Source organism: Ciconia boyciana, chromosome 10, assembly GCF_034638445.1.
Source record: "Ciconia boyciana chromosome 10, ASM3463844v1, whole genome shotgun sequence".
Lineage (NCBI taxonomy): Eukaryota > Metazoa > Chordata > Aves > Ciconiiformes > Ciconiidae > Ciconia > Ciconia boyciana.
In genome coordinates, this window is record NC_132943.1 from 868835 (window position 1) to 890360 (window position 21526).

Consider the following 21526-nt stretch of genomic DNA (forward strand, 5'->3'; position numbering starts at 1 on the left):
TTGCTGTTTACAGACTACAGAGCCCTGGAAGTATTTCTGTAGCTTATCCTGTTGTCTCGGGGGAACTGATGAAGGTTTGCTTATGGTAGGATGGGGGACTCCAGAAAATATTTCCATTTAATAATACAGAAAACTACTTGAGTTTTTGACAAAGTCTCCCACAGAGAGGGAAAAACACGCTTATCTGTTTCAGACATTGTTAAACCAGACGTGCTGCTCTTGGTATTCTGATCTCTCAATATGCTGGTTTAAATTACGGATTTCAATTATCATCTGGAAACGAACTTCCAGTTTTGTAATTGCTGTCCTAAGTCGCACAGATGTCCTTGCTGAATTCACAATATGAAAACACAGCGTTTCTGGTTCAACTCTGTTCCCTTCAGTCTGCATAGTAATTGCCAAACTGCCACTTTTGATAAGGATTTGCGGAGTCACAGGCATTTACCCGCAGGGCTTTGTGAGAGGGATCCACTTCCAAGCACGCCAGCTGCTGGAGGTGCTCCGAGATGATGTGGTCCGTCTGCAGGGGAGAGAGAGGGGCTTTAGGTAGCGGGACTCAGGCAGCGGCTGCTGTAAGGTGCTCTCTGTTTCCACAGAGGAAGTGTGATTCTTTACGGTGTGCCCTTTTTCTGCATTTCCCTAATAGGTGAGATCTCTTTGATGACTTACAGGGACTTTTGGGTGGGATCCAAAGCCTGCACCTGGTGCTGAGCCAGGATCAGACCATACCTTCTGTGCTTCGTGGCTTTTTGTTCACTGGAAATGGAAAGATTAATTCTCTCGCTGTCCGAGTGGCAATTACCATGCAAAGTAAATCACTCCAGATGGTATTTGCAATATATGGGAACGGAGGGCAGGAGACTGATTTTTGTATTTTTGAGTTTCTCGGCTGATGAACTCAAAGCACATTCACTGCGCTGAAAAGGATGTTAGGTAATTCAGCACTGAAGTTCAAATGCTGGGGCAGTAAACTGGATTACGGAAGAATGAAGCGTCTGATCTCCATCCTTTTGCTTTTCCCATCTACTTGGCTTTATCTACTTAACCCATGTGGCCAGCAAGGCGATGCTGCAAGTGCTGCCAAAGGTAAGGGACGTTTCCGTGTCACCGCCTAGCATTGCTGCGTTTCTTATGATCGTTTGGTTAATACCTAAATGAAATACTCCCAAAATGACATGTAAAGTGTTGCCTGGGCAAAAGTTGGATCTTTGTGCATATAGTAAATGCACTTCACGTGATTAATACGACACAATGACTATGACATCAGAAGACGGTAAAGGATTGTAATTCCTTCAGTCAGCGTTCACCAGCCACTGAGCTGCTCTTCAGACTTCCTCTTGCTGGCACCAGTAAAGGCTGATGCCACCATACTGAGCGAGGCCGCCAGTCCCCCGGGAGCCTGTCGGTGCCCGTGCCTTCGGGCGGCCAGACCCCGTCCCCTGCCGCGGCTGGGAGCGGCTGCCCATGCCCAGCCCCCTGTTCCGGTGGGGACCACCAAATACATCTAACTCACGGCTCGAGGGGAGCTCAGGCTGGAACAGGTGACAAAAATTGCCCGTGCACTGATAACGCTGTCTGAACTCGTGTATTTTTCACAAAATACCCTGGCCTTTGCGAGCCCTGGCACTGCGGTGTTCTGGCTTTGCAAGTTTTATTTTTTCAGACTAAAGAGGAACGGGATATGATGAGTATATAACTTAGCTACATTTTTTCTTTCTTAAATTAAGAGTATTTCTTTCTTATATGTAAAGTATGCCATTTCATAGCATTTTGGACAACTACTTACACCAGGCTGACAGAGAGACAGTTGGGACTCTTGCTTTTTGCAGTACCATAATAAATGGAAGCATCCATTCTTTTCCTTTTCATAAATGCTTTCTGCTAAAAAACCACTGTGAGCTGAATGCCAATCAATATCAAGTAATCTCCATGTAAGTGCTATCGACAGTTTCTATGTAAAACCGGGACATTTTGTTACTGCCGTGCAGGCAGCGGGAGAGCCCTGCCGGAGCGAATGCCTCGGCCTGACCAGCGTCTCCCCAGCCCCCGGGCACGGGGTGTCGGGCTGCTCATCACTTGCGTGGATGCAGCCTAACGGCAGGGCACGCATCGCTACGCCCAGGAGGAAAGGCAGTGGTGCCAGGGGACCAACACTTCATTTCAGGTGAAAAGGCGGCTTTGGCAAAGCTGGGACCAGAGGGCTGGGGTACACCCTGCGCCTTGCAGCGGGCTGCAGCAGCTCGTCAGTTTGCACGCCGGCATGCTAACCCAAACCAGGGATCACGGGCTGCGGCGGGGGCTGCCCTCGCCAGCACCTCACTTACCAGCTCCGGCTGGAAGGCGGCCAGCGACCTGTGCAGCCACGTCAGGCTGCGGCTCCTGCCCTCGCAGCGGTGCAGGCCCAGCGCTCCCGCAGCGCCGGCCGGGGCAACGCAGAGCTCTCCGTGCTGGATCAGCCTCAGCCAGGTGTAGTTGAACTTCTGGTTCTGTGGGGAGAGACCGGGGAGAGCTGTGGCCCCGCTCGCCTTCCCCCGGCGGGGCTGGCAAGCAGCTGGCAGAGGCTCTCCTCGCCTGCCTCCTGCCCTCACCTGGGACCGGGGGGATGAGGAAAGCCATGACCCATGGATTTGCAGAGCTAAAAAGCTCCGGAGAGCCCTGGCGCAGGCTCTGGGAGCGACTCCTGCCACAGCAGTCCCGACCCCAAACGTGACTGCTGCACGCTCCTCTGCCCTGCCACCTCCCCCGGCTGCAGCCTGGCGCTGGGGTGCAAATGGAGCGACCCCCGTACACGACAGGGCCCTGGTCCGCACGCTGGCCTGTGCCGATGGTGGGCAACTACTGGGGAACTGCCTAAGAAACGCTGCCGGTCAAGGGAGGGGTTGTCCACAGCAGCTGCTTACCACCTAGCGACAGAGTGCGGCTGGATCTTTTGCACAAAACACAGGTTTGTATTTAAATGTTTCTCCCCATTTTCATGTGGAGGCTCATGGCTTTATTGAACTTTCTTATTCCAGCTGAATTTGCTGGTTCTGGGGTTGATGCTCGGCTACAGGCTTTGCAAACAGAGGCAACCCCTGCCCCTCGCTGCTCCCGGCATCGTTTGGCCGTGTCCCCCGGTGGGAAGGACTGCATGAGCTCCCGGGGAGAGGGCAGGTCACCACGGGGAGGTACAGGAGCTCTGTGCCACGCACCAAAAACAGTATTACATACTCAGTATGCAGGATATCCTTACCTTGTTGTTAACATCGCACGCCTCAAAAGCTAGAGTAGTGTTTTCCACAGTGATGCATCTTGCCATGGCTACGTTAACAAGCTAGAAAATAGCACCAAAATGCAAATTTAGACATAAATTCCCAAGAAAGAGGAGAGACTGTTACACTGCAGTTAAGCTGCTGGATTCACACGACACTGATTATTACTGTCCACTTAACTGAGCGAAGCAGAGATGATGTGTCATAGTCCTTGGAGGGGTGTGTAAATGCACTCGTGGTCCACTACAAATGTTTTTCTACTGAGAAAAGCTTGAAAATAGCCCTTTCCAGAAATGTCCAAGGCTGGATGAGACATGTTCTTTTTTGGTTTTTTTTGGACATAGCTCATGTTCCTGTTCTGCAAATCCCCAAAACAACAGCTCCCAACAATAACAACTGCAGAATCCCTTCCCGTTACTACACCGTGAAGGAGGCGAGCAGCCACCGTGCGCAGCTGACGCAAGCGCCTGGTGGTCCCATCCCGCCTCCGGCCGGTTCCCTCCCAGCTGGGGCACGGGGCCCTGGGCTCCGGCAGCCCGCCACGAACCCCGCAGCTGGCCCCAGGGAACGACTCCATCACTGTATGTGATGCGCTCGGTGCCTCACCCCGAGGTAACTCTTCCTGTTTTCCACCCAGGCTGGTTGTTCTGGTACCTGTCATCAATGGGGAAATGCAGACGTGGTCCCCCAAAGCAGGGAACCCTGGCAGGGACATCATCATTAAGCTGTTTTTAACTGAAATGCCATTACCTCGCATTGGTGGGGAGAAAGAGAGGACGAGTGAGCACTGCACCCTGGGCAGTGCAGACCAGATGTTCCTCTGAGCGTGTGTAGCCAGCCCCCAGCTTGCTGCGAGGGAGCTTCAGGCTCTGCTCCTTCGCTCCGCTTCCCTTTGCTCCTTCTCCCCGCAGCCGTCCCCCACCGGTGAGCCGGCACCCACTGCCTGGCCAGCGCCAGCGTCCACACACAGCGCGCTCTGCAAGGGACGTTTCCTTAACGCTGTTCACATGGCGTGTTCAGGGGCCGCTCAGGAGTATGGGAGATTATATGGGAAAGCTGAAAACACAGGACTGAGCTCTGCCAGCCCCCGCCGGTGCCTGGGCTGAAGCCCAGCGCGCTGCAGGGACTCACGGCCGCTGAGGGCTTGGTCGGCCACAGTCTGCAGGCACCAGCACCGGCTGCTCAGACAGCCCCAGCGGTGCTTCAGTCATGGGTGCTCACATCTCCCATTCCTGGCAAATGCCATTCCTTCTCCTTTCAAAATTTCTGAAGAACTTATGAATTAATCCCGGTGAATAAACAGGCTATTCAGAAAACAGTTCTCAAGTAACTTTGGATAGCGTTCAGCACAGCTGAAATTTGCAGAGCTAGCTGAAAAACAGATTTTCTGCTCTATTAAATTTTGAGAATGAAGATAAAAGAGCGATTTAGGTGGCCTGAATCAGGACAAAGCAAGGCAACATCTTGAAAATTTTCACAAACACCTCTGAAAAGCTGAGGTTTTGGTTCAGTTGAAACAGAGGTCTCTCCATATGGTCTAACTGCTTTGCACTGAATTTGACATTAACTTTTATTGCTCTGATTGAAACAAAAGAGCTGAAGAAGCGAATGTTTCTCAAGGAATTTTCATTTTTTGATGTTCTCAAGGCTATTACTGCTAATCCTTTTTAAAAAATGTCACTTAAGCCCATGTTTCACTGAAGCCTTCAGTCTAATCCAAACGGTGCTTTCTAGAAGGCAGTGCAGGGACACGGGCTTTCAGCCATACACCACTTGCGGAGCGACTGCCCCAGCAGACAGCCCTCAGTTCGTGTGCTTGCAGCTGCTCTGAGCAGCGAACGGCTGCTGCTGCCACGCCGAGACCAACAGACGCGTCCGAACGGATGCACAGCTCTTAATCCACTGAAGTGCCCGAACCCAGCGGTTTCCTACAGCTTTCCCACGAGTGCCGAGAGGCCACCCAGAGGACGTCCCTCCCTGTGCTCCCTGCAGAGCCACCCTTCCACACCTTCATGGCTCGATCATAAAAGTGACGCACCGGCTGCGGCTGGCAGAGAGCCTGCCTCGATCCCTAGGGATCCCTGTGACGGGGAACCGTCACGTTACGCGCTTGGCCCACAGACAAGCCTGAAACACGGCCAAATGGTTGCTGTGCTTTTTCCTGGCTCCCAGAAGGGCCAGTGCAGTAACTGGAGGCCATGTGCCTTGGCAGGGACGGAGGGGACAGGCAGTTCTTGTTCTTGTTCCCCCGGCCATGCCAGCCCTGTGGCCACCGGCTACTGGCCACCTCCTCTCGGCAAGTGCTGTTCCTGCCGCAGCACTGGGAGATGGGGATGGGTGGGGAAGGCAGCAAACCCTTTAGTTTTCATTCCTGGCATCGCTGTAATTTTTGTGACAAACCAGATATTTTACTTTTGTTATTGCAATTCTAACTAGATTGCAATCAATGTTGTATCTTTTCTGGGCGGAATATTTGAGGTTTCTGAACATTCAAAGCAGCAGCCGATATTCTGCTGAGGCTCAGGGCTGGGCCAAATTCAGAACCCACGTTTTATCACAGAATTGTATAGGTTGGAAAAGACCTTTAAGATCATCAGGTCCAACCATAAACCTAACACTACCAAGATGACCACTACACCATGTCCCTAAGCACCTCGTCCAAACGTCTTTTAGATACCTCCAGGGATGGGGACTCAACCACTTCCCTGGGCAGCCTGTTCCAATGCTGGACAACCCTTTCAGTGAAGTAAAATTTCCTAATATCCAGTCTAAACCTCCCCTGGCACAACTTGAGGCCATCTCCTCTCGTCCTATCCCTTGTTACCTGGGAGAAGAGACCGACCCCACCTCTCTACCCCCTCCTGTCAGGCAGTTGTAGAGAGCGATGAGGTCTCCCTTCAGCCTCCGCTTCTCCAGGCTGAACAACCCCAGGTCCCTCAGCCGCTCCCCATCAGCCTTGTGCTCCAGACCCTTCCCCAGCTTCGTTGCCCTTCTCTGGACACGCTCCAGCCCCTCAATGTCTCTCATGGAGTGAGGGGCCCAACACTGAACACAGCATTCGAGGTGCGGCCTCACCAGTGCCCAGTACAGGGGATGATCACTGCCCTACTCCTGCTGGCCACGCTATTCCTGATACAAGCCAGGAAGCTATTGGCCTTCTTGGCCACCTGGGCACACTGCCGGCTCATGTTCAGCCGGCTGTCGACCAACACCCCCAGGTCCTTTTCCGCCAAGCAGCTTTCCGGACGCTCTTCCCCAAGCCTGTAGCATCGCATGGGGTTGCTGTGACCCAAGTGCAGGACCCGGCACTGAGCCTTGTTGAACCTCATTCAACTGGCCCCAGCCCATCGATCCAGCCTGCCCAGGTCCCTCTGCAGAGCCCTCCTACCCTCCAGCAGACCAGCGCTCCCTGTTCAATTCACCTTTTAACGTCGGTGAAGCGGCCCCAAACACCCGCGGAGCAGCTGCCCACGGAGGGCCCGGTGCCAGAGAGCACCAGGAGCTCCCGGCGCGGGGCCGAGGGACGGCGGAGGAGAAGCGCGGCCCGGCCCGCTCACGCTCCCCGGCCGCCTCAGCGAGGGGCCTGCGGGGCAGGCGGGAGGCCGCCGTCCCGGCCGCCCGTTAGGGTGTCCCCCGCCCCGCCCCGCCCCGCCCCGCCCCGCCCGGCCGGCGGAGACGCGCTGCGGCCCGCTGCTGCGCTCTGCCGGCCGCCGGGCACCGGCACACGGCGCGGCCCGCCCCGCCGGGCCGGGCGGGCATCCCCGCCCGAGAGAGCGCACGGGTGTTCGGCCCTGGCCCTGGGACGGGCAATCGCCCCCTGGAGCTGCGGCCGCTGCCTTTAGAAAAGCGCCGGGGAATCCAGGCCACCGGGACACAGGCAGCGCTCAGAAGCGCCGCCAAGCGCCAGGGAGGCAACTCGGAGGCGAGCGCAGGGGGATGGTACCAAGCCCCCAGCCGGCTCCTGCAAACACGTTTAAATGAAGGACAGCAAGTCATCTGGGTACGTACCAGCCCGCTGGCTTTAACCAGGGGAGCTTCCAGGTCCGGGTAGACGTTCTCCAGGTACCACCTGAAGCTTTTGCACCCAAGCTTCTTTCGCAGCTGGATTTGTTGAGTCAGGTCGCCGACGTCCAGGTTTTTCAAGACTAAGTGGTAAGCGTGGCCGTAGAATAACTCCTTGTACTCGTCCAGCCAGACCTCCGCAACGCGGGCCAAGTTCCTTTCCACCGTTCTCACCCGATCTTTCGGGAAGGAATAAGGATTGTCGTTCCTGAAAATGTGCCCAACTCTGGAGCACGGAACAATCTCAATCTCTCCCCCGCACATCCAGACCTGAGAAACAGAGGTCGCTTTGATAGAAACACGAGCAAGTGTCGGGTGCTGGCTTTGTGCAAGCCAGAACAGAAGCAGAGAGGTAAACTGCCAGGAGGGACGGGGTCACCAGCACGGGGCTGCCCCGGGGGGACGCTGGCTGAGCCCCAAGCACCCGAGCCAGGCTGGCGGGGATGCAGGCGTGGGAGAGCAACATACCTTGAATGAAATCTCCATATTTTCACCTCCCCAAACATCCAGTCCTGGGTCATACATTCCCAGCTCAAAGAAATACTTCTTATCGATGGAAAACAGGCCACCCGCCATGACCGGGCACCTGGGAACAGAGAAGCCACACGGCGTGTCAGCTGGCCGGGAAGCGCCCGTCCCTTTCCCCTTGCTTTGACGAGGGAATCATGGAGAAGCTGCAGGCTACCAAATGCTCGGGGACGGTGCCTGAGCCTGCACTTACAGAGACAGCGAGGACCACCCGATTTGTCACTTCACTGCAGGCTGACAGATGCAACGTTAAAATAGACGGTATTTGGGTGGCTTCACCCAGTCTGAAAGCCGTAACGGGGCACGGAAGGGAAAAATGCAACGGTATGTTCCCCCGGCCCTGGCAGCACCAGCGAAATGCCGGCAGTGCTGCAAGAGGCGAGAAAGGCTTGCTGGGCTTTGCCCACGTCTGCTGACGTGACTGCCCGCGGTGTACCATTGCCTCTATTGTCCTTACAAGCAAAGGAACAACATTTGGCCTCGAAGGAGCCTTTGTTGCTAAATTATTAACAAAGGAACAGGTTGGTTCACAAAGCTCTCACATTTGCTGTTTTTTACCTTATTATGTCAGTTTCCTTGATTTTATTTTTCTCGATGACCTCTGGTGGAATCTGCCTCCATCCAAAATTCATCGGCCAAGTAAAAATCCCACGCTGAAAGTTGTCCACGGTCATGTAACTAAATGGAGAAAAGATCGGGATGACTAATTCTGAGTCACATTCCTGATTGAAATGTCACCCTTAATGAGTGAAGATGAATATCTGTACATAATTAAAACAGGATTTTAACAAATTTCATCAGGAATCCTCTTCATGTACTAAAAGTCATGAAAAAGGGAAAAAGTGTGTGCGATAAATGAAGGGGCCACGTCCCCTGCCAATGTTAATTTCTGGTGTACAGCAACGTTACGTGTCCCTTGTGAAACGCTGCTAAAGGCCGGTTGGGAGGTCTGGACCTGCGTCTTCCCGTAATTAGTACGTAGGTGGTCCCAGTAAGAGGTTCTGCCCAAGCCACTGGCATGGACTGTGGGTTTCCCAGGCCTTACCTCATGTCCTTGTCGCTGATGACCTCGATGACGGGGCAGGCGACCTTGGCCCGGCTCAGGTGGACCCTCTCCAGCAGCGGCTCCAGCCACCCCACGTTGCACTCCACGTGCGAGTCCAGGAACGTCAGGACGGTGCCTGCGGCAGAGGCCAGGGCAGCATCAGGCCTCAGGCCCCGGCCCCGTCCTGTGCCGGCCGGCCTCCCCAGGTGCCCCGTGGGCTCAGGGTGCTGCTGACGGTGCCGTGACGCTCCACGGCTCCCAAAACCCTGCCAGCCATAGCCCAGAGCATGTTTTCACCGCTCAGCCATCGTGGCCGGCAGAGCCAAGCGGGGCGGCTCCCAGCAGAAACGGCCATTTCGGTGCCGACAGAGCCCGGCCCGTGCAAGCCGAGAAGCCGGGCCGGCACGGCTGGAGATCCCGACTGCCACTTGCTAGGGCCGTGCTGAGGTGCCGGACGAGCAGCAGCTCGTCCCCTCGTCAGACCCTTGTGCTTTGCGGACGGAAGAGATGCCAGTAGTTTATTAAGAGGGGCCTAAAACTCAGTGCTGGAGACAGCTTATCGGCACCTCTGGGGGGTCCAGACAGGGCTGTAAATGGCTTTCGTCCTACCTTTGGCGATCTCCGCTCCCGCCAGTCTGGCCCGTATTAGACCATGCCTCTCCTTGAGATGGAGGATCTTCACTTTTGGGAACCGTGACATGTATTTGTCCAGCTTCTCCTTGAGGTACTCTGCAGGGAAGGAGAAGGAGAGGGTGAGGCTGACTTACCCATTTCGCACCCACTTCCAGGGTGAAAAGCAGCGGGCAGATTTTCCCTGGAAGCATCTCCAGACACACCGGGGTCCTCGGGTCTGGGGCGCAAACATCTGGGCACAGCTGCAGGGCTCCTGGTGCACAGCATCGTGGTCTGAGCCTGCTCTCCGGTGAAACTCCCAGCCGCGTCGGTGCCAGCAGGTTTAGGCTGAAGTTGACGAGTTTAAAAACCTCTGTTGGAGACGCGTCTCCCGGTACTCTGTGACGGGTGTGCTGCCTGGTCCTGGGGGCTCACCGCGGGCTGCCCAGCTGCCTTGCATCTGCCCTGCCAAAGGACAGGGCTGCGGGTGGTGGTATCGTCTCCTGCTCCCTGCATGGAGCGCGGCCGCTCTGCATCGGCGCAAACCCAGCGGACGCAGCAAAGGTGGACCCGTATGGCATGCTGGGCGAGCGCAGTGACTCGCTGCATGCAGGAGACGTGGGAAGTGGAGAGCAGCAAGCGCAGGGCTTTTGGTGACAGGCATGAGCAAAATCCCAGTGGTCTCACTTGGGTAGTTCACGATCCAAACCAGGTATTGAACAGTTGTTCAAAGATTCCAAAATGAGGTTTTTTTCTTCATTGTACTACAATTGCAATTAAAATCTGGTTGTAATTTTTTTTCCTTTGCCTGAAAAAATACTTTTTTGGGCTCTACAAATTTCTTGATATTAAGCACCACATTGAAAGGCTCAGCCCGGGTTTAAACTGCACGAGGGTTTGCTGTGGCACATCTCCACCTTTCGGGTTGCTTTTGTCATGGTTTCCCGTGGCTGTGGAGGCAGCTGGCAGTAAACTCTCAGGAAAAAGAGGTGTGAGAAAGGTGGTTTGGGGGCCTCGAGCGCCGGGCAGTCCTGTTTGCGGGCGGCTTCCCTCTGGCAGAGGAGCCCGGGAGCCTCTGCTGCGGTGCTGCGGCTGCTGCTGCTCCAAGCGCTTCGTTTGGAGCCAGCCACCCACTTACCTCGTTTGGTCTGCAGGGAGGACCCCCGACCTCCCTCACCGATGGGCTTCATCGGTGCTCTTTGGTTTTCTTCAGAATATATCTGTTTGCATTTCAAAAGCCAGTTAAAAGCTTTGAAAGGCTCCAAAGGTGAGACACTTGCGGACAGGTTTGCTGTAGGTTATTGCTGCTGCTACTGGGATTGCAGCAATGCAGAGCACAGCTCTCTGTAATTCACCCGCACTCGCGAGGTTTCGGTTGCAGATGTTCACTGGCTAACATGCGGATACAAAGGGAAGTCACGGGGAGAAAGTGAAGAGGAAACTTGAAAAGATGCTTCTGAGGGGAAATGGTATGAACATGTTTTAATCATTATTTTAAAAATGAGCAAACAGAGTCTTTTCCCTCTTTTTTGCCCCTATTGTCTTGTTGCATTGTAGGCGCTTTGTATGCGTGGCATGAGCTCTGAAGTTCGCCTGAGACAGCACTTTCCCTGAAGAACCAGCAGTTGGAAAATTACATCATTCCTAAATTTTTAAGGGCTGAAGTCAGCAGAGAGCCAAAGCATTACAAAGCAGAGGTTCTCTATGATCCGAAATGCCTGTGAGCAGGCATGCAAAGCCACTGTGCACGTGCAGATGCCCGGCTCACCACTGCTTTTACTGCAGCTACCCCGTTCTCTGAGCAACCGGAGAAGTGTACGCTGTTCCTCCCCTGCCGCCAGCACCGAAAGCATGGGGGCACTCATCTGGGAACTGCACAGAGAAGGGGGACAGTGTCTGTTTTATAAATGCACAAGCCCTTGAGCCAGGACACCCCGAAGATGAGTGGATCGGGTGGGACCGAGCTCCCCGGTGCTCCTGGACCGCAGCACCTCCTCCAGCCTCCAGCACCCGTGCAAAGCAGCGCACGAGTGTACACTTAGCGATGCACAGCCGTAAACGCAGCAGCTGTACAAGTGAGTGAACTGGGATGGGAGAGATGTGAATGATAACGTCTGGCAGGGTGCTGGGCAAGAGCCGCAGCTCAATCTGCCCCAGCCACCCCCCAGTGCCCATCTGGCCTCTGATCTCCCTCATCTGGAAGATAACAGCGCAGGCTGGGGATGCACGTCAATACATCAAAAGGAGAAAATGCGATTTCTTTCTACTATTCAGAATTGAATTACAGAGAACAAATTGTATTTTGGCCTCAAGTTATATTAGTTTCATAAAGGTAGAAGAAGCTTCACCTACCTTTAGTGCTGAAGTCGTCCACCAAAATGACTTCTTCAATCAGGTGCGGAGGAGATCTGCTGAGGACGCTGTGAACGGAGCGGAGGAGGGTGGACCACACTTCATCCACGAAGCACATGATGATGGTGGTGGTCGGGAGGTCATCGTGAACCCGCTGCTCGGAGCACCTGCAACGGCAACACAGGCTCACAGGCGACGGCTGGTCGCACTCCTGAAAATCTCCAGGCTTAGGGTTTGTTGGGAAAATGCGCAGGGAGTGGGGAACTGCCAAATGTGAAATATAGAGACAAACCCCTGCAATGGGATTTTGTCAGGAGAGGGAGCAGAGGGGTGACCGGAGGAACTGCCCTCTCGTGGGCAGCCCCGTGGGATAGGATGCACTCACTCCTTTCCAACAGGGACCTTTTTTCCTCCCTACCCCCGGGTGACAATATCTCCTTTCCATGACCAAACAGTGCAAAGGCCCCAGGAGCAAGGCCTGCACCACTGGCCTCAGGGACTCCTGCGGGGAAAGGATCCCCGTGCGCTGGGTGCCCGTGATGCTCCGAGCACCTGCAGGGCTTGGGATCCCAGGCTGCGGGGGATAGCCTCGCTGGAAAAAAAGAATCAGTATTACGTTCAAAACACAGGGAAATGGCCATTTCCATGAAGGGTTACTCGGCACAGCAACTTGTCAAACACACAGACAGCGAGAAAGAGTCGCCCAGTCCAACTTCTGCACCTAACTCAGGGGACCACGGAGGGTCGGAAAACATTCAAGCATACAAATTTCATGTACAACAGTACTGGCGGGTCCGCTCCCTGAGCACCCCGTATCTCACACCCTGAGCACCCATGCCTCCCCAGGGACGCCCCGGCCTGGCCAGCTGTGCCCCAAGCCCACGTGCAGGGGCTCCGAGCGGCGCCCGCTTCCCTTGCAAACAGCCAGCGATATGCATCGGCGGATCCGAGGGAGTGATACGATTTCTCCCATGTCTATGAGTTTGTCATTTTATTCTGTGACAGCCAAAAATGCAGCGGCTGGGTCAAGCCTGTGTCTTCAGTGTTTGAACAAAAAAGGTCGATGAGCAGCTTTTCTCATCTTCCATTTGCAATCCAAGCACCGCTTTGCTGCGTGCCGTGGGGAGCAGGGCTCCCTCAGCAATCCTATCTCCGAGTGGATCTCCAGGCCTGCAGAACGCCTGGCAGAGCGCTCCTCTCCCCCAGACCAGCCGGTTTATCCCAGAATACCCACGAATTGCTGGGACGTGCTTTCTCTCTCTTGTCAATAAGCTGAAGTCTGATAGCAGGTTTTTCTCTCTTGTCCTTCCAGAGCAGACCTCCTGCAGGCAGGACAGGCACCAGCCTACCTGTGGGTGCAGAAAATGAATTTCTCGGTGATGAAAACACTGTTCACTCTGCTGTCAACAACAGAAAGAAAACAGGGACAGGCATGTGGGAGCGTACGGAAAACTGACTTCTTGTTCTTCCGTCTCAACGAATGGGCCCTCGGGTTCGGCTGCTGCCGGCTCAGATGCTGACGTCAGGGCACTGCGCAGCTCAGAGAAGAAAATTCAGAGGTATCTCAGGGCTTCGCAGCTCATCAGAAGTGCTCTGGGTAAGTGAAAATAACCCCAGAATTACTCTCTGTCACAATCCTTGGGACGCGTCTTTCCTTCTCCTTCTGTAGCCTGGTTGCCCTCGGGCAGAGGCCAGGGCTGGCTCAGCCAGGAGGTGACGTGCTGTTTGATATGGTTTGGTTGGAAACCGTAACGGTGTTGGCTCGTGGAGACGGGACCTCTCTGCAGCGCAGGGGGGTGGTTTGGGCATACCGGCAGGACTCCCAGGGTAGTCGGAGAGAAGGCAGGGGCTGAACTGCCAGGGAGGTCGCTTGCGAGAAGGAGACAGAGCAAGGGACAGCAAAACTAGGAGAAAAAAGATGAATTTGTAGTTGCTCCCACAGTGAACCCAAGGAGGCAGCTCATGGAGGGAGGAGGGACAGAGGCCAGGGATAAAGCAGGAGACAGCTGCCGAGCACAACAGCTTTCATTGCACGCAGAGAGGGATGTGAGAGCAGCTGAGAAAACGCAGGCAGACCCAAGCCGTGAAGGCTGCGTGCAGCCAGGCAGTACCTGCTAAGAGGACTTTTCTCCTTAGCCCCTTCATTAGCAGCAAATGGGCTCTTGGCCAAAGCCCGCACGTACCCCGGGCAGCTGGAAAGTGTCTGCGGGAGGGCGACGGGAAACCTCAAACCGAGGAACATCTTTTTCTCACTTCTTACCTAAAAAAGTAGGATTTCTAGGCAGAGAGCAATGGGTTTGTTATTGTTGACCCCCAGCTAAAGATATTTCACAATGTCCTGTGTGAGTCTGGGCTCCATTTCTTTGCTAATGTGCTGGTTTTGGCTGGGATAGTTTTAACTTCCTTCATAGTCGCTAGTACGGGGCTGTGGTTTGGATTTGTGACCAAAGCAGTGTTGATAACCCAGGGATGGTTTCGTCCCTGCTGAGCAGTGCTCACACAGCCTCAAGGCCTGTTCTGCTCCTCACCCCACCCCACCAGCGAGCAGGCTGGGGGGCACAAGGAGCTGGGAGGGGACACGGCTGCGACAGCTGACCCCAACCGACCAAAGGGCTATTCCAGACCATATAGCATTGTGCTCAGCATATAAAGCTGGTCGAAAGGAGGAGGAAGGGGGGACGTTTGGAGTGATGGCGTTCGTCTTCTCAAGCCACCGTTCCGCGTGACGGAGCCCTGCTTTCCTGGAGATGGCTGAACAGCTGCCTGCCCATGGGAAGGAGTGAAGGAATTCCTTCTTTTGCTTTGCTTTGCTTGTGTGCGTGGCTTTTGCTTTCCCTATTAAACTGTCTTTATCTCAAGTCACGAGTTTTCTCACTTTTACTCTTCCAATTCTCTCCCCCAGATGGAGAGAAGTGAAAAAACTGGGGGGGAGTGAGCGAGTGGCTGTGGGGGGCTGAGCTGTCAGCTGGGGTTAAACCACAGCTAACTATAAACGTATATGTACATACACATATTTTTCATATATATACACATATATAATAATATATATAACTAATGTTAAGTAGAAGTCAAATCCTTTTGAAATTCCACCCCTAAACAGGCTTTTAAACAAAACCAGCCCACAGCCTTTATGTTCTGCCGACATCACCCTGAAAGTCAGCAAAATGTAGGCTCTAAAGTTGCTAAAGTTGCCTTGGGAAAACGTCACCTTAGATCTGCAGCCCCTGAGTGTGGAAGCAGCCTGGCACTGAAGACCTGAGCCGCAGGGGTGCCCAGCCCCGTCCTCTCCCAGCTGGCAGGCGCCGCTGGGGTCCCTCCCCACTGCTGCCGACACGGGTGCTAACTTACCCAGACCGTACCGTGCCATGCAGCATGCGACTTTTTTTTTGCCAGGCCAGGAAATCTGGGTCCCTGTCTAAAACCAGGTGACTTGATTGTCCCAGAGGAGCTACGACGGTAGCCTGGGGAGAGGTCAGAGGCACGCAGGGACCTTCGCTGCCGGCGCTGCAATGTTGGGCTGAAACGGGGTCCAGCGCTCCCTGCAAGCCTCCTGGCCACCCCCGGCCCTCAGCTGTGTGGCTTGTGCATCTCGCTCCTCCTTGGTGGAGCTCTTCCTGCACGCGTTTCTGCAGAGGCACGGTGCTCGGCAAGCACCAGCACGGTGAGTAAAGCTCAGAAAGCTGCAAGCATTGCATCTGGACAGACAGACTGAAGGCTGCAACAGGACAAGTTTCCTGTTGGCCCAGTTTCAGTGGTCTAGGCCAGCGCTCCAGCAAGCGTCAATAGAGGAACTGTGGTCTAAGCTGGGAGAGACTGGAAGGATCCAGCAAAAAAGTAACGCGCCATTTGATCACCAAGAGCTGCCAACAGCCCTTGCCATGAGCTGGCCCTTACAACTTGATTTCTGCCGTGCCAACAGGCTGCGAGCAGAGCCTGCACAGGCTCCTGCCAGTGCCGGGGCGCCCAGGGGAGCTCCCCGCGGCCCCGTGCCCCGGCGCAGCAGCACACATGCCCAGGCAGTGCCTCGGGGATGCGCCCCTGTTTGGCCAAGGCGTTCCCCGTGACGCCCAGACAGCAATGCTGCCTCCTCCCAGGCAGGTTTCTGATTCACCGGAGGCAGCGGGGCTGCACTTATGGGCGCTCCTGGGAAGTGGGTTTCTGCTCCACAGCTCCAGGGCTTTGCTGTCAAAGACCAAAACACAGTGTTGGCTTTGAGCCGCCATGCCTCTTTTTTCTGTGCTGGCATCTTCTGCCTGCCGGCAAGCAGTCCTAGTTGTCTCCCTCCTTCCCTGCCCCATTCCTTCCCAAGCAGGACCTCACGTCAGCTCACAGGCGAGCACCGACAGCGCCACGGGAACGTCTGTGTATTGTCCTGTGGGACGGGAGACGACTCGCAGCACAACTCCCATCCCACCGTACCCGTGGTCTGTGAGCGTGGGAAGAGGGCCGCGGGAGGGTCTCTGCACGAGGCAGGTCTCTCACCTGCCAAGGGGCTGAGAGACGTTTGCAGCAGGAAAAGCCGAGTATAAGACGAACGTGCCATTCACCTGAACTGGCACCTTCCCTGGACCCTCCCTGCCGCTGCCCAGGCACAGCAGCTCAGGAGAGGGAGCCCGCCAGCCCCTTACCCCTTCCTTCGGCAAGGCGCTGCCCACGCCTTACCCTTTACTTTTCTATGGGGACTACGGGGGCGGGGGGGAGCGTCTTTTTTGAAGTGCAATACTGAGATTTGCAGAATCAGCTGCACATTTTGTGGGACAGCCGTAACTGAACCACAGTTTTCCAGATCAGAACTCTGTGTCCCTCCCGACGTGTGCCCACAGATCCGAGTCCCCCGAGCCGCCTCCGCAGCATGGGTACTGACAGCAGTGCTCTGCAGCACAAGGGCAGCAGTGCCACTGGCCTGCAGAAAGAGGCGCTCCCGGTAGCATCCCCCGGGCCACCTCGACTGCAGGCTGGCACGTGCTGTTTAATCACATCAGCGCTCAGGGCACGGCTTTGTCTCCTGCGGAGGCTGTCGGAGCCCCAGCAGGCCCTTCGGGCAGGGGAGGCAGCTGTGGTGCCTCTGCCCTGAGGGAAGGGCAGCGGCAACTTGCAGGTGTGAGAGCACCTCTGGGGCAGGGAGGGCTTCTGCTGCCGAGACAAATCGACGGGGTGCAGGAATGGTCTAGGAGCCAAATGCATGAATATCGAAACCAAACAGTGCTCATTTCACCTGATAAACCAGGTAAAATGAGCCCCATTGCCTGCCTCGTGCGCCCCAGCCTCTTTGGACAGCAGAGCTTAGCGGGTTAAGATGATCTGCAAATTTCACCCAGCTTTATGTTTAATAACAAGCTGCTCTTACCTGGAAAGGCAAAAGCTGTCTCACGGCTAGCATGCACGAAGCGAAGGCCTCCGTGCGCCCAGCAGCCCTCCCCAGGAGCCACCGAGCAGGTTCCCAGGGGCACGGCGCAGGTATTTGTGCAGGGGAAGCAGATCTTACCCGGCAGGCCTGGTGTCCGCTATGGCTCGGTCTACGGGGATCAAATCGCTGAGGTAGACATTAAAGTTTCCTTCTTTCCATCTACTTTTTGCTTCCTCTTGTTTATCGTCAGGGACTGCGACAGGGTGCCCAAACTGGCCGGGAGCTTGGGGGTCTCTCGGGGCAAGCGTTGCGTCCACAGACAAGACCCTGTGCGTCCCCGGGCTGCTCCCGCCTGCCTCCGCCTGCCCGTCCTTGCCGGCGACAGGTGCCCCGGGAGCTGCTGCTTGCGTCGCACCCAGCGTCCGGCTCCGGCCATCCAGCGCCGCAGCCCCGGTGACGGCGTTCGCAGCATGGGCACCGTCGCCTTTTTCGTTGGCGAGCCGCCGCTCTTTGTGCTTTTCTTGGCCCTTTGTGAAGTTCCCCGCAGAGTCGGATCCAGGATGCGGGACTGCTGGGCTGCTGGGTTGTATCCCCTCTTTGCTAATAAGGACGAAGTGGCTTTCGGAGGAGGACTCTTTCTTTCCCACTTCTGTTTCCTCCTGCGCGGGCGGGGCCCCCAGCCCCGCTGCCCGGGCAGCCAGGCCGGCAGGTTGCTGCCAGCTCCCGTTGGCGGCGTGTCCGGGTCCCTCCGCCACCGCCACCCCAACCCCCGCCCGCTGCGCGGCCTCGCCGCGCCCCGGAGCCAGCGGGGCCGGGGAAGGGGGCTTGTCGGGAGCGCGCAGGGCGTCCGCCCGGGACGGCGGTGCCTCCCGCGGCCCGGCTCTCTGTCCCGCGGGGTCCGTCGCAAACTCCGCCGCCGCCTTCGCCAGGGCTTCGCTCGCTGCCGGTGCCGCTACAGCGCCGGCGCTGCCTCTCAAGCCGACAACCGCCCTCGGCGGGGCCGGCCGAGCCCCCCGGGGAGCCGCAGGGTGCTCCTCGGCGCGCCCTCCCCGCTGCCCCCGGCCCCCGCGGGCGGAGGGCGGCGGGCTGGGCGGCCGGGGGGGCTCCCGGCGGGCTGACCGGGCGGCCGGCGTCCCTCCGCCCCCGCGCCGCCCGCGGCGGAGCCCGGCGGGGTCGGGCCGGGGGCTGCCCGCCGGCGCCTCGGGGCCGCGCCACGGCCGCGCCCGCGCCCGCTCCTGCCCGCCGCCCTGCCCGCGCCCCGCCGCCTCCTTCAGCAGCCGCCCGCCGGCGTCGCCGAGGGAGAGGCGGAGCGCGGCCATGTCGAGGAGCAGCCAGACGACGGAGGCGGCGAAGACGAACGCCAGCGCTCGCCCGCTGCCGCGGAAGAGCCGCCGCAGCCCGCTCATCCCCGGAGGCCGCCGCGGGCGGGCGGAGAGCGCAGCCGGGCCGCCGCACGCCGTGCCCGCAGGGAGCGGAGAGGCGGGCGGGGGCCGCGCCGGGCCGGGCCGGGGCTCCTCTCGCCCCACCCCGCGCCGGGAGCCCGCGCTGTAACCCAACACCGGAGGAAGCGCGCCCGGCCCGGCCCGGCCCAGCGAGCCGCGGCCGGCTCTCACCTCCGCCCGGGCCTTAACCCTTCGCGCCGCGCCGCGCTCCGCGCCCGCGGCGACGCGCCCGGCCTGCCCCGGCCGTCCCTGCAGCGCCGGCGGTGCCGAGCGCGCGGCCGCACGCTGGGCTAGCCCGCGGGCGAGCACAGAAAGGCTCGAATGGGCTGTTCCCGGGTGAACGGGGTGCAGAGTGCCTATGGGCGGAGGTGCGGCAGGTCCCGGGGCGGCTGGCGGGGCAGCCGGGGCAGCGCGGGTGGGAATGCGGATGCAAACGGGGCTCTGCTTAGCAGGGACATCGCGCAGCTTTGGAGCAGTGCGCGTCTATGTGTCCTACGTGGCAGTTGTCGGAAGTCTGTCGCTTAAGCCTCTGCCGCGTACGTGGCTGCCGTTCACGTACCCGCTTCAGCTGCAGGGCACGCGAGCCGCGGGTGAGCGGCGCGGGCCGAGGGAGCGGGAGGCTGAGGCAAAGCTGCGTTAAAGAAAGAGCCGGGAGCCGCCCCTCCCGCTCGGCCCTGGCTCGCCGGCGGAGACGTGGCGGGCTGCGCCGGTGCGCTGGGTGCACTGGCTGCGCTGGCGCGCTGGTGCACTGGCTGCGCTGTCTGCGCTGGCTACGCTGGGTGCACTGGGTGCACTGGCTGCGCTGGCTGCTCTGGTGCTCTGGCTGCGCTGGGTGCACCGGCTGCGCTGGCGCGCTGGTGCACTGGCTGCGCTGTCTGTGCTGGTTGCACTGGCTACGCTGGGTGCACTGGCTGCGCTGGCTGCTCTGGCTGCGCTGGTGGGCTGGCTGCACTGGTGCACTGGCTGCGCTGGGTGCACTGGCTGCGCTGGGTGCACTGGCTGCTCTGGCTGCGCTGGCTGCACTGGTGCGCTGGCTGCTCTGGCTGCGCTGGTGCACTGGTGGGCTGGCTGCGTTGGCTGCGCTGGCTGCACTGGCTGCGCTGGCTGCGCTGAGTGCACTGGCTGCTCTGGCTGCACTGGTGCTCTGGCTGCACTGGCTGCGCTGGTGCACCGGCTGCGCTGGGTGCACTGGCTATGCTGGCTGCACTGGGTGCACGGGCTGCGCTGGCTGCGCTGGTGGGCTGGCTGCACTGGTGCACTGGCTGTGCTGGCTGCACTGGTGCGCTGGCTGCTCTGGCTGCACTGGCTGTGCTGGTGCACTGGTGGGCTGGCTGCGCTGGCTGCACTGGCTGCACTGGTGCTCTGGCTGCACTGGCTGCGCTGGTGCGCTGGCTGCGCTGGGTGCACTGGCTGCGCTGGCTGCACTGGGTGCACGGGCTGCGCTGGCTGCGCTGGTGGGCTGGCTGCACTGGTGGTCTGGCTGCACTGGTGCACTGGCTGTGCTGGCTGCGCTGGTGCGCTGGCTGCTCTGTCTGCGCTGGTGCACTGGTGGGCTGGCTGCGCTGGCTGCGTTGGCTGCACTGGCTGCACTGGTGCTCTGGCTGCACTGGCTGCGCTGGCTGCGCTGAGCGCACTGGCTACGCTGGTGGGCTGGCTGCACTGGTGCACTGGGTGCACGGGCTGCGCTGGCTGCTCTGGCTGCGCTGGTGGGCTGGCTGTGCTGGCTGCACTGGCTGCACTGGTGCTCTGGCTGCACTGGCTGCACTGGGTGCACTGGCTGCGCTGGCTGCTCTGGCTGCGCTGGTGGGCTGGCTGCACTCGTGCACTGGGTGCACTGGCTGCGCTGGCTGTGCTGGTGGGCTGGCTGCACTGGTGCATTGGTGCGCTGGCTGCACTGGCTGTGCTGGCAGGCGAGGGCTGGGTCTGCCTGCAGGGACCAGGCAACTGCTGCTCCAGCCCGGGGAGTGCTCAGGTGGGCTCTGCAGGGAGCCCTAGAAACACCCCCAGGGCAGCCCCACTGCGCCTGGTCAGGCCTGTATGGCTATGGTTGTGGGTTAACACCTGGGTGCAGTGCCCCACAGCATCCCGCAGTGTCCCCCCCGTGTCCCCTGGTGTCGGGGTGGCAGGCTGTGCAAGGGTAAAACCCGGTGAATCATCCGTAGAAGCTGTTCCTGCAGACGTGGTTGTGTAGGGCGGCCTGTGCGGGGTTTGGATATTCAGGAGAAGTTCTGCGCTGGGTGAAGGTGTGTCAGTCACGGTGATCTCCGCATGCTGGGGCAGTCACACATGACCCCCACAACTGGATTGCACCAACTGAGCAAAACCGCAGCTTGGGGAGTCTCTGCCATCCCACCGCTGCCAGGAGCCTTGCAGCGGAGACCCCGTCAGCAGCAGGCACTGGCCCACTGCCCTGCCCGGGAGACTGGATTCCCTGTGCCAGGGTCCCCGTCAAGCAGCTTCCCTCCGTTAATGAACACTGTGCAGCCCACGAGTGGGGACAGCGTTGCACAGTCAGTGTGGCATCCTTGCGCCTGAAGACACGGTCAGGTTAAAGAGCTGTAAGGTCAGTTGTGATGTGTGGGCATCAGTTGTGAAAACTCAGGATACAGGCACTGAAGTGAAAGAGGAAAAAGCCTGAGCGGGTCAGTATTTTGCAGCTCTCAGACTCTGGTATTAATAAATTTAAAAGCAACACACGGTATCCCAAATCACAAAGCAGGAGGTTTTTTTTAAATAAAGGGCTCCAACCCACTGCAGTGCATATGAATACTGAAGGGAAAATAAATGAGTGGAAAAAATTACGTTCATATTCATACTTTAAAAACATAGTAATTTCAAAGTCCAGCCTATGATTATATTGTGAGATCAAAACCAAAAGAAATGGCAA

The 21526-nt window shown here is 57.8% G+C and overlaps 1 protein-coding gene across 1 annotated transcript; it reads right to left on the bottom strand.

Annotated features, from left to right (window-relative positions):
- Positions 1-99: 99 nt before the first annotated feature.
- On the bottom strand, positions 100-18850 carry GALNT5 (polypeptide N-acetylgalactosaminyltransferase 5). Its single transcript, XM_072874072.1, has 10 exons — positions 17336-18850; positions 11851-12017; positions 9496-9615; positions 8887-9022; positions 8400-8519; positions 7782-7899; positions 7260-7583; positions 3233-3313; positions 2325-2486; positions 100-520 (listed from the first exon to the last, which is right to left on the bottom strand). Exons 1-10 carry the CDS (start codon positions 18601-18603, stop codon positions 380-382), a joined length of 2637 nt encoding a protein of 878 aa, XP_072730173.1. The 5' UTR covers positions 18604-18850; the 3' UTR covers positions 100-379.
- Positions 18851-21526: the final 2676 nt, after the last annotated feature.